General features: G+C 44.7%; 1 protein-coding gene across 10 annotated transcripts in view; it reads left to right on the top strand.

Annotated features, from left to right (window-relative positions):
• The window catches only part of Atp9b (ATPase phospholipid transporting 9B (putative)), a 180676-nt gene that overhangs the window by 54293 nt on the left and 113384 nt on the right, over nt 1–12999 (top strand). For all 10 annotated transcript variants that reach the window (XR_011375904.1, XM_070038816.1, XM_070038811.1 and 7 more), the window contains exon 9: nt 6658–6738. Coding sequence is in view for 9 of the 10 variants with exons in the window: in XM_070038816.1 (XP_069894917.1) it covers nt 6658–6738 (81 nt within the window). In the remaining variant the exon portion in view is untranslated. The remainder of the gene's footprint in view (nt 1–6657; nt 6739–12999) is intronic.

Genomic DNA, 12999 nt, shown 5'->3' with positions numbered 1-12999 from the left:
TATGCTTGGGGAACCTAGACCACTATCCTCCTATTTATTTATGCTTTCTGCATAGCTGGATGACAGGTGAGTACTGTAATGGTAGCTTTTTATTTTGTTCCTCACCCTTGCTATTTCTTGTTGGTGTTTACTGCTTGAAAATAATATGTAGATATGTATATAGTATAAAACCAGATATATGCAAATATGCAGCCCACTTTTAGTTTTTCCTGTCCTGGACACAGAAATATTCTTCTCTTCTCGTGTGTGTGTGTGTGTGTGTGTGTGTGTGTGTGTGTGTGTGTGTGTGTGTGTGTGTGTGTGTGTGTGTGTGTGTGTGTGTGTGTGTGTGTGTGTGTGTGTGTGTGTGTGTGTGTGTGTGTGTGTGTGTGTGTGTGTGCGTGTGTGTGTGTGTGCGTGTGTGTGTGCGTGTGTGTGTGCGTGTGTGTGTGCGTGTGTGTGCGCGCGCGCGCGCGCGTGCTTAGGAGATACTTTGCTAGCCTGGGGGTTACACTCAGGGCCTTGCTTATGCTAGGCAAGTACTCTATACTGAGCCACATCCTAGCCTACTCTGTATACATCTCCTGTGGACATTATGTCACCCTCTGTCCCCAGGTCAGAAGTTTATTTTGGAAATTGTTTGAACCACCAGCACCCTGCTAGCTTGATCTTCTTAAGTCTTGTTCTTAAATTTTGTTGGAGTGAGTCAAAGTCCTGTGTACTTTCACACTTACTTAGTCTTACTGCTAGCAAGGGCCGGCCTCCCTGGCTCTTTGGCAATCCATTACACCCCTTTAAAGGTTCCTCTCAACTCTGACTAGTCAAAACAGCAAGGCATGGTGGTGTATGCCTATATCCCCTGATACTCAGCAAGTAGGAGGAGCAGTGTTTGAGGCCAGCCCAGGCAAGAAGTTAGTGAGACCCCCATCTCAACAGACAACATTAAGTGTGTTTCTGTGTGACTGTGATCGATCTTAGCTGCACCGGGAGACAAAGGTAGGAGATGGTCCAGAGCACGTCTGAGGCAAAAACATGAGACCCTATTTGAAAAATCATGTCCAAAAAAGGTCTTGGGGGGTCTTAGCAAGTCCAAGTCATTGAGTTTAAGCCTCATTACTGCCAAAACCCTAAATACAATGGAACCCTGTTCCCTTCCTAATTCTGCAACCTCTGGGCCTTCAGCCTCTGTAGCCCAGGGCAAAGGCAGGTATAGTGTTGGCATCACGAACAGATGCTAGTTGAGCCCTCTGGATTTCTGCAGATTTTTATCTCCCTAGCTTTTTCCTAGCATCTACAAATTTAGCAGGCCAGTTTCCATGAGCTCTGGTCTCTGTCTCCTGAACTCAGAGCATGTGTCTCTCTCCTGTCTGTAAGGTGTTCAACTTGATGTAAGAATGGCCAGGGTGGTCACACAGCTATTTGTGGGCTCTGTGGTTGCAGAGTTGCTGTCCCTGTGTGTTGTCCTTTGCGAGAGGGCAAGTATCATATTAGTTAATAAAACATTGCTTGTAGAATTTCTTGATTAAGTTTTAATGAGCAACAACTGCCTATTGACTAAACAAGTTACGTGACGGTTCTAATTTTAACGAAAATTAAAACAACTGTTTGTTTCGTGAGGATACCTCCGTCCAGGAAGGCTGGAGTTGACCAGGTTAATGTTTTCTTCTCCTAGCAAAGCACATTAGCCCTAATCTCGTCTTCCCTCAGACACTTTTCAGTCGTCTCTCTTAGATTGCATTCCTTGTAAAGGAAGTATAGGGTAATTTTTCATTACTCATAAAACAGAAGAAAGCCACTCATAATTTACCCCTCTCCTCTGGCTGCCATTCACATGTGATCCACCGTGTCCTGGTGCTGCGTCACCCTTCCCTCCCCTGGCTTCTCCCTACATGCTTGTCCTGTGAGACAGTGCCTGTATGCTTTTTTCTCTAGAGGGTATTTATTGCTGTATGTTTGATGAAAGATTTTGGTAGTTTTTGTTTCATATTGCTTCCTTGAGACTGTCTTGCTGTATAGCCCAGGCTACCAATGAAGTCAGCATTTTCCTGCCTCCAGACATTCTGGGGATTTGAGACAGGGCACTAGACATGACAGGTTTACACATTCTTCTGTAGATTTTCATAGTAGTAGCTCGGCATATTTATATAATATGACCCACAAGTATTTTAAAGTGGTTTCAAAGTGGCTCTGAATTTTATTGTGGACGTACACAAGACTGGGGAAAATACAGATCCCAGGCACTGCTTGGGGGGTGGAGGGAGGGCACGAATCCAGGCACTGCCGTGCGGGGGTAGGGGGGTGAGGAGTGGCAGCACAGATCACAGCACAGACATGGGGAGCAGTGAGCACAGACACTGACGTGGGCAGCAGTGACCACAGACACTGACGTGGGCAGCAGTGACCACAGACACTGACGTGGGCAGCAGTGATCACAGACACTGACGTGGGCAGCAGTGACCACAGACACTGACGTGGGCAGCAGTGATCACAGACACTGACGTGGGCAGCAGTGACCACAGACACTGACGTGGGCAGCAGTGATCACAGACACTGACGTGGGCAGCACGGATCACAGACACTGACGTGGGCAGCAGTGACCACAGACACTGACGTGGGCAGCAGTGATCACAGACACTGACGTGGGCAGCAGTGACCACAGACACTGACATGGGGAGCAGTGACCACAGACACTGACGTGGGCAGCAGTGATCACAGACACTGACGTGGGCAGCAGTGACCACAGACACTGACGTGGGCAGCAGTGATCACAGACACTGACGTGGGCAGCACGGATCACAGACACTGACGTGGGCAGCAGTGACCACAGACACTGACGTGGGCAGCAGTGATCACAGACACTGACGTGGGCAGCAGTGACCACAGACACTGACATGGGCAGCAGTGACCACAGACACTGACGTGGGCAGCAGTGACCACAGACACTGACGTGGGCAGCAGTGATCACAGACACTGACGTGGGCAGCAGTGACCACAGACACTGACGTGGGCAGCAGTGACCACAGACACTGACGTGGGCAGCACGGATCACAGACACTGACGTGGGCAGCAGTGACCACAGACACTGACGTGGGCAGCAGTGACCACAGACACTGACGTGGGCAGCACGGATCACAGACACTGACGTGGGCAGCACAGATCACAGACACTGACGTGGGCAGCAGTGACCACAGACACTGACGTGGGCAGCACTGATCACAGACACTGACGTGGGCAGCACTGACCACAGACACTGACGTGGGCAGCACTGACCACAGACACTGACGTGGGCAGCAGTGACCACAGACACTGACGTGGAGAGCACTGATCACAGACACTGACGTGGGCAGCAGTGACCACAGACACTGACGTGGGCAGGTAGTGATCACAGACACTGACGTGGGCAGCAGTGACCACAGACACTGACGTGGGCAGCAGTGATCACAGACACTGACGTGGACAGCAGTGATCACAGACACTGACGTGGGCAGCAGTGACCACAGACACTGACGTGGGCAGCAGTGAGCACAGACACTGACGTGGGCAGCAGTGACCACAGACACTGACGTGGGCAGCAGTGATCACAGACACTGACGTGGGCAGCACGGATCACAGACACTGACGTGGGCAGCAGTGAGCACAGACACTGACGTGGGCAGCAGTGACCACAGACACTGACGTGGGCAGCAGTGACCACAGACACTGACGTGGGCAGCAGTGACCACAGACACTGACGTGGGCAGCAGTGACCACAGACACTGACGTGGGCAGCAGTGACCACAGACACTGACGTGGGCAGCACGGATCACAGACACTGACGTGGGCAGCACGGATCACAGACACTGACGTGGGCAGGTAGTGATCACAGACACTGACGTGGGCAGCACGGATCACAGACACTGACGTGGAGAGCACTGATCACAGACATAGTAGCATTTGGGAAATAGTTTTCTTGCTTTTGTGATGAAGCAAATTTATTAACAACCATGAGAGTCAGTAATTTTCAATAAATCATGACTTGCTGATTTATTTCAAAAGATCCATATAGCAGTAAACAATACCATTTACATTTAATTAGTTTTATTGAATGAAAGGCAATTTTATTTGTAATGAACCACATGTTATGATTAAGGATGTATTTTAATGACCTTTAACTAATGTGAACAAATGTTGCCCTTGACCTAATAGCAGAGGCTTTCCTAGATTATTGAAAACTTCAGAATGATTTTTAAATTATCATGAAAAGCTTCAAATGACATTCTCATTATTGTGTCATTATTCAGTCATTTGATGTCTAATATACGAGATGAAACACACTCTTCTAAATATTCATGTGTATGGAGAAATGAGGATTGTTGCCAGCTTTTTTTCCCCCCGTTTTAAAATGTAGGCTCTGGTATGAAAGGTTCATGTTTTGAAAATCACTCTGATGGTATAGTATTTAAATGAGTTATTCTGCTGAGTACTGGTGGCTCACACCTTTATTTCTAGCTACTTAGGAGGCTGAGAATGGGGGAGTCAGATGGGGAGGAATCACAGTTTGAGACTAGCCCACGCAGAAAAGTTTATAAGACCCCTTCTCAGCTGTAGCTGGACAAGGTGATGCATGCTTATCTTCTTAGCTACAAAGGAGGCTAAGATGGGGAGGTTTGCAATTCCGGGTCAGCTCAGGCAAAAAGCCTGTAAGATTCCATCTGAACAAAAAGGCATGGTAGTGTACACTCATCCCATCTATGATAAGATGTTAAAACAGGCTGGTCAGAATCTGGGTAGGTGCCTTAAAGTTGTGGCTCTGTGGTAGAATGTCTGCCTAACAAGCATGAGGCCTTAAATTCAAAGCCCAGTACCAAAAAAGAAAGTTAATAAGTATAAATAAGATAAAGTAGGATTCATTTTCAGATTTGCTGTATCCATAGGTTATTCTGGCAATTTATTGGACGCTTTGGACCTTTTTCTACAACTCTCAAGTTATTTTATGCTGTAAACTAGCTGCACCTTAACTTGACTGTAAGTTGTCTGTGTGGTCTAAGCTGCAGTCACAACCCTGTTGGAATAAGCTAGTATGTTCAGCTCTGTTCCATCAGACTAGCCTCTGTTCCCTGGTGAGTGGACAAGTCGTTCCTGTTTCCCCAGCCCGGAAGGATTGGCAGTTAGCTTCCACAGTTGCGTGCACTCAGAGGGATCTGAGAGGCAGGTGAGGCTGAGTCTCCTGAGTCTCCCTGAGTCTGAGACCCTGGGCTGCAGCTGGGCTTCAGGGTTGGCAGGGCAGCTGCCCTGTGGAAGTGCCCCGCATGCCCTGAGCGCCACCTTTTATCACCTGCAGCCTTGGTCCTCCGCATAGAGGCATCTTTCCAAAAGATTGTTTCAGTATCAATCCAGAGTGATTTTGGAGGTTCCGTAATGAACCTCTGTCTTTGGATGCCTTGTGTTGTGTTACTGTAGAATTCTTCTGATTCATGCGATGAAACTTGACCAGTACACTCAAATAAAATGAGTTTCTGTCTGTGTTGAGAGCCCAGAGGAGGTAGTCCAATGCTGATGGGACAGTCAAATCATATTTGATATGTGACACCCCACACCAGAGAAAGGACTGCCTAGTGAGCAGGTTTGCAGTCCCCCTTCCACGCTGCTAGGTGTAAGGGAAGGTGTTCCTGCTGCATTCAGAGGCCTGAGTGGTTCCCTCTCTGGGTCTCCTCCACTCACAGAGACAACACTTTATAGAGTACTTACAATAAAGACTTAAAGGAAGCTTAACACAAAACTAAACTTCACGGTATCTAACAGTGCTTAACAGCATTTAACACTTCTTCATACTGTCCAGCTCCTTCCCCAGTGTCCTTAGTCAGTTAAAACACAGTCCATCCATTACAGAGCTGGTCTTAAACTTCTATTCTGTCATGTGCCATTTGAACTTACCAGCTAGACAAACTGAGGGAAAATCTCCAGACAATCATGACGAAGTCATTCATATCTACCCCCCCCCTACTCTCCAAGGTTTAGTTGTTACAAAATCATGGCATCCCATTTGTTAGTCTTTTTATGTCCCTAACTCTTCCCCTGATGTTTCACCTGGGATTGTATGCAGGAAGGACAAAAGCATGCTTTCAGAGGAGAAATTTTTTATGTAACTAACCTGGCCAGAAGGACACATGTTTAAGAATCAGGTCAAGAGGAGATCCTGAATTTCCAGAACTTTACAAGATCTTTCTGTGATCATCCCCACTCCTTTCATCCCAGCCATATGTCTTGGGAGTGGCCTGGAGAACATTGCTTTCTCAGCTGGAGAACGCAGTATCCAAATTGCCTCACCAATGTCAGGAACCTCAGACTCTTGGTCCACTGCTACAAGCCACAGCAAGCACATGAGATGTCCTTGGGGACTGGTGAGGGAGCAAGGGTTCTGTCTTTGTAGGCTGGAAAGGTTCACCTTCCTGGTGATGTCCTCTTGACCTGCAGATCTGGCTAAGGTCACAGGGTGTGACTGCCACGTGTCAGTAGTTTAGACTGATAACTGGTAAGCACGAAGCCCTGAGTCTAAATAAACCCTTGTGCCATCAAAAACAAAAAAACCTCTAGCACATAATACATGAATAATTTTAATTAGTGATTAAAAAAATTCCAAGTCAATTTATTTCAATGTAACATTGAAATTAATCCTTTTCTTTTCTTTTTGTATTCCAGGATCTTTTTTCTATCAGTGCTTATGTTTATGCTCAGAAGCCACAACTGGATATTCATAGTTTTGAAGGGACATTTACCAGGGTGAGTTAAAATATTTTATTCAGTTTAACAGTACCCATTATCGTCATAAATTAAAGGTAGTAGGCCCTTGTTCTGAGAGAATAATTCAGTCTAGAGTAATTTGCACAGAAGCTTTGGACTAAAAAGGGAAAAGCTAGAGGAAGTGCCAAATTCTTGGGTGTGTTTTTGTTACTCGTATTCCTGTGAGGTACTTCAGTGCAGATTTTCTGATTTCTTGACATAGTTAGCATTTGGTAAAATCTTTTCACCTACTACATGAGTCAGTATAATGATATAGTTTAGCAGTTCATTTGGCTTTCAATAATAGTTGGTATGCTACGATGTTTGCATGATTTCTAGCTATTGAATCATTTGGGTGTATGCTTTTTTGAACATTTCCTCAAGTACTAGATGTATTTTATTCCACATTCATTTTGTTATGGCATTTGGTAAACTCTTTAAAGGTCTTTAAGCTCCTCTACCCCTGTCTACTACGATTGGAAGAATTCCATATCTTTTTTTTTAGCTTCTATTTATTTTATTAGCTAATAACATACCATAAATAACTTGCAGTAAGGGATTTTAATATGTGGCTATGGTTTATTTTTAATTTATACAACCATCTTTAGAAGATTTCTGTTGTTTCACTCTTTTGGTCACACGAAATTGACAGGCAGTGTCATCACTTACAGAACTTAAGTGACATCTTATATACAAACCGTGCATATGCAAATGAGGGGACCTGTGAGGTTGTTTAGAGTCTGTGGAGAGGTGGATGTCACTTCATAGTTATTTCTGTATGTGCAGCAGACAAGATCCCATGGAAGAATAGGAGGAAGTGTATCCAAGTGGTAAGGATTATGAAATGAGTTTCAAAATACAGCTCTTTCTGTTCTTTTACAAAAAATTATTTTGATAAAAACAAATTCTTTTGAAAGGTCATATATGAGAAAAAGTATTATAAATAGGTATTTTTGTTTATACAAAAAGTTTGAATATAATCACTGTTAAGAATTTGGAATATCAATGCTGGTTGCCACTGGTTCATACCTGTAATCCTAGCTACTCAGGAGGCTGAGATCTGAGGACCATGATTCAAATCCAGCCAGGCAGGAAAGTCCATGCGACTCTTATCTCCAGTTAACCACCAAAAAGATGTAGCTGTGGCTCAGTGATAGGCCACCAGCCTTGAATAATAGCTTAGGGTCAGGGTCCAGGCCCCAGGACTGACACTTAAAAAAAAAAAAAGAATTTGGAATATTATTTTCTTTCCTCCTTTCCTTCCCTTTCCTTCCTTTTTCTTTCTAGTTTATATTGCTTATGATTTTCTACAAGTCAGAGGTATTTGCTAGACAACGTAGAAGCATTTCAAGGTCTAAAAATTGAGAGTAGTCTGGTCAAAACCCTGAAGGGAGGAGTGTGTGGCTGTTGTAGGAGATGTAGAAGCAGAAGCTATCCAGATTATCAGAAGAAGACTGTAAGGACTTTCAGCTTAGAAGAGAAATGGTAACTCTGGTGAGCTTCAAAGGATACCTTAGACTTCCTGGTTCCTTAGGTTAGTTGAGCCCATCTAAGTTTGTGTATGTCCTCACAGCCTTCCAGCACTGTACCAGCCAATGATAAGGGTAAATAGGACCACTTACAGCTCATATGTGCCACATACATGTGAGACAGAAAATTCTACACACTGGAAGTGAGGGGCATGTCCATAGTCAGGGCATAGCAGAGGACAAGAGATTGTCCAAAGACTCTGGCGTCATGGAGGGGTCTGCCTTCAGAAGAGGAGCTCCTGGTGGCGTCCTGGGTCTTCTCTCTTGGCTGGCAAATGAACTAAAACATGCTAATCAGAGGTGGCCATTTGGGGGACATACATGTACAGGGTATTTCCATAGATGGTTGGTGTTTCTAGGAGCCCTGATAAGAACGAAAAGGATGAAATTGATCTTTCTTAGATAAGAGTGACATTTAGAATGGACATTGTCATACCACTCCCAGAAATGGTAGTTCATAGAAGATATTAGGCTTTAATGTATGGTAGACATGAACACATTCCAGCTTCCCTTCTTAGAATAGAATCCTCTACTATAGCAGGTTTAGTCAACATTCATTATTATGATTAGAAGGGACCAAACAAAGAAGATAGAAGGGAAGAGAGAGAGAAAAAAAAAGAAGGAAGAGAGGCAGGGAGGGAAAGAGGAAGGGAAAAGCAGATAGTGAGAAACAAAACTTATAACAAATTCTAAGCCTGGCATTGGTGGCTCATGCCTATAATCCTAGCTTCTCAGGAGGTTGAGATATGAGGATCGTGGTTCAAAGCCAGCCCAGGCAGGAAAGTCTGTGAGACTCTTATCTCCAATTAACCACCAGAAAAGTGGAGGTGATGCTGTGGCTCAAGTGGTAGAGCTCGCCTTGAGCTGAAGAGCTGAGGGACAGCGCCCAGGCCCAGAGCTCAAACCCCATAACTGACCAAAAAAAAAAAAAAAAAGAAAAGAAAAGAAAAAAATATCTAAGCTGGATGCTGGTGGCTCACACCTATAATCCTAGCTACCCAGTAGGCCGAGATCTGAGGATTACAGTTCAAAGCCAGCTCTGGCAGGAAAGTCCATAAGACTCTTCTAGTTAGCCGGCAGAAAATCAGAAGTGGTGCTATGGCTCAGAGTGCTAGCCTTGACCTAAAGTGCTCAGGGACAGTGCTCAGGCCGAGTTCAAGCCCCCAAACCTCCCCAGAACCATCCAAATCCTCTAAAAAAAAAAAAATCAAAATGAAAAACAGAAACAAGAACTCTAAGGCAAAGCAATGTCTTAACAGTGCAACAAACCTAATCAATCTCACTTAAATATAGTTAACCAACTAGGTAATATAGAACATAATAAGTTAGGGATTAACTCAAGAATAGAAAATGTAAATGAGTTCTAACTGAGCTCAGGAAAACATAGAAGAGCATGAATGTATCTGAGAAGTGAAGGCCTTGCTGACAGTGTACCCAGGAAGATATATGAAAGTACACTATGGTGGGGAGAAATGAGAAAGCAAAAGATGTGCAAACCATCAGGAAGCGACAGATTTCAAAGATCCAGGAAGTTAGCTTGGCACGTTACTCTCAGCCCACTGAACACGGTCAGAGCAGATTAGTAACTTTAAGAGCCTTGAGGAAGACAATGTGGACCAAGAATTCTTGAAAATCAAAGCAATAGAGAGCCAGAGTTCAGCTGGCAGAAATCAAAGGGTTACACCATGTGTGTTTTTGCTTTATTCAGTGGGCTTTGGGGGAGGAATTTAGTGAATACTGAGGACATTAATGTATCTAAGATTTAAATCTAAGGTTAAACAGAGTAGACGTATTTTGGGACATGATCACTGAATGCTCCCTTGGACTTGGAGTTTCTTTGTCATGCCCACATTCTTGTGCCTGGGTCCTGGGTTCAGCAGTGTGAGAAGACAACAGTATGCACAGTTTGACTTAGAAAATGGGGCATCTTTGTTTCTAAGTCTTGGAATGGGATTGCTATGGGATACCTACTTCATTAGATACAGGGAGGTCTTTTTGAGCTTGGAATAGGGAGGGAGTCTTCTTTCACTGTACGGTCATCTGTCCTTGTCCTTGGGTGGATGGTGTAAGGCCTACCCCTTCTTAGGGAACCAAAATCTATACATGCTTAAATGAAGTGTGTAAAACTGTAAAATAATTGACATACATTCTCTCATACGCTTTTAATCTCTAGAATACTTCTGACATCTAACTCCATGCAAATACTGCGTAAGTAGTTATGTAGTAGACAAGAAGGACATGGAATTAAGGCATGTGTATACTTAGTACAGATGCAAGCATTGTAGGTCTAGCACTACTAAAATGTACCCGAAGGTAACATGGCAGACCACTGCTTGAGAAAGATTGAGGGAGGCTGGGCGGCTACAGCATTGTGTGCGCACACATCTTGTTCACATGGATTCAGTCAAGTTCTTGGAGCATGGAATATTCAAGTTTGGCATTTTAGATCTTTCTGGAATTTTTTTCCCCAAAGATTTTTTTTTTAAAATCTCTTAACTGAATCCACATATTCAGAGCCTGAGGATTTAGATTTTTGTGAAATTATACATGAAAGGATCAGTGAGAGGGTCCGTCACATCCATGCCAGGGGACCATGCGGAGGCAGGCAGGCACAGGAGAAAGATTAGTGCAAGGTTTATTAGAGGAGCCATGTGTGCCCCGGAGAGAGAGCACATGGCAGCCTCCACTACCTAGGTAGCAGCAGCTGGCGGCGGGGGTGGGGGTGTAGGAAGTAAGGTAGATGGGAGTTCAGGTGGGTCTGGGTGTGGGGGGAGGAGGGGCCAGCAGGTCTGGGTGGAGCTGAGGGCCAAAGGTAGGCATAATGCCTACAATATGTATTTCACAAGTGGAAGTGAAGTTGCCTCTGTTTTAGCCAACTTTCAGTCTGATTGTACTAAGAAGAAAGAAGCTTAATCATTTGCTAGTATTGACCTTTTTAATTGTGTGCACTCTGCATTTACTCCTTAAGGCTGTTTTGCTTAATAGAAAAGGGGATACTCAAGGATTTTTAAGTATTCACTCACTGTCACATCCTGCTGCATTTTCTTAATTAGATCAGGGGAAGCTGCAAAGTGCACATAATTTCCTCAGTGCTCTGGTTTGACTATGTCCCAAGTCCACATGCTGGGAACTTGACCCTTAATGTAGCAGTGTTGGACAGGGACCTTTAAGAGGTGGTTATTCAGGAGGACTTGCGTGATGAGTGAAGGTCACTGTTGTAGAAGTGGTTCTGTTATCACCAGAGTGGGTTCCTGATCAAAGCAAGAGTTTGGCTCCTTTCCCCTCTCCCAGTCACACATATATTTACTGTAGGGTACCTTCTGCCTTGTTAAATGAATAGCTCCAATCTTGCACTTTCTCATTTCCAGAACCGTGAGTCAAATTTCCTTTTATTTATAAATTCCCTAGTCTGTGGTGTTTTGTTATTTTAGCAGCAGAAAGTAGACATGAGCATTCTCCTTCACTGTAGGTTTATTACTAGTAGGTAGAGTGTTGCTCAGTTCATTGGGTGTAATCTGTAAGATTAAGTCACTCACCCAGCATAGCAAAACAAAAATGAAAACACTCTCTCTCTCTCTCTCTCTCTCTCTCTCTCTCTCTCTCTCTCTCTCTCTCTCTCTCTCTCTCTCTCCCTCTCTCCCTCTCTCCCTCTCCCTCTCTCTCCCTCTCTCTCCCTCTCTCTCTCTCTCTCTCTCCCTCCCTCCCTCTCTCTCTCTCTCTCTCTCTCCCTCTCTCTCTCCCCCCCCCTCTCAAAATATTTATTAGCCAAGTGAGAGTGTGCTGAAGCAGGCAGTTTAGGGAACATTGACCATCAGAACACTCTTAGAGAATTTTATCTTCCAGCCAGGCAGGGTTATTAACAGGTGCACAGTTAGGGCCCATTCCTGTAGTCCTCCCCAGATGGTTTGGTGACTTGCCTACACTGCTGTGCCTGGGTGCGGGAGGTCACATACTTGTACCATTTAGGCAAGGGCAGGCTATGTTATAAAGGCCGGCACCTGCATAGCTGATACTTTCTGTAAAAGATCATATAGTGATCATTACTCTTGTTAAGGTGATAGTTGACCTTGGTATGGGGAGTATACTAGATAAGGGAGACATAGGATCATTATCTTAATTAGTGGGGCCTGTTGTGGACTATTTGGGGCATCATGATTTCTCCAGGAAAAAAGAATGAAGTCTTATCATCGCCTGCCCATGGCCTCCCCTCCCTCCTACCGCAGAGCTGCCTTTGCTAACAGCTGGTGCGGTTTGGTTGCCCCTTTTCAATCTCACTTTTGAGGATTCTTAGGAAAGCCACTCAGAAAATGTTTGGACACTCCAGAAATGTTTGCCTTTTTTACCCTGTGAGATCTAGTCTTGAGGAGGTGTATCAAGGTGAAAATACCTCACTGATTGAGAAGCGCAGGAGCAGTCCCATTACTCCAAGAGGAGGTCTGTAACTGTTTCTCCTCAGGCTAACACCCTTTAGCTGCCAAACAGGTGTGTATGTGATTGCTGTGGCTTAGCCACAGCAGGGAAGGGGCTCCTAACAACAAAATGCCTTAGGGCACCTGCAGTGCCTGTGCTTTACCTGCCATTCCAGTCATTTAGGGAAAGTTAAGGTCATCAGAGATACCTGTGGCTCCAACATTGATTCATATGTGCCAACGGGGCACTGTGGCTAGATATCTAGCAACTCTAGTTTTCTTTTAGAGGACTGTGGCAAGCAGGTGGCAGCGGGGTGGGAATT

Source organism: Dipodomys merriami, unplaced genomic scaffold (genome assembly GCF_024711535.1).
Source record: "Dipodomys merriami isolate MVZ:Mamm:240054 unplaced genomic scaffold, mDipMer1.0.p SCAF_297, whole genome shotgun sequence".
NCBI classification, from domain to species: domain Eukaryota; kingdom Metazoa; phylum Chordata; class Mammalia; order Rodentia; family Heteromyidae; genus Dipodomys; species Dipodomys merriami.
The sequence above is the reverse complement of the archived record's forward strand: the minus strand, read 5'-3'. Positions and strand labels throughout refer to the sequence as shown.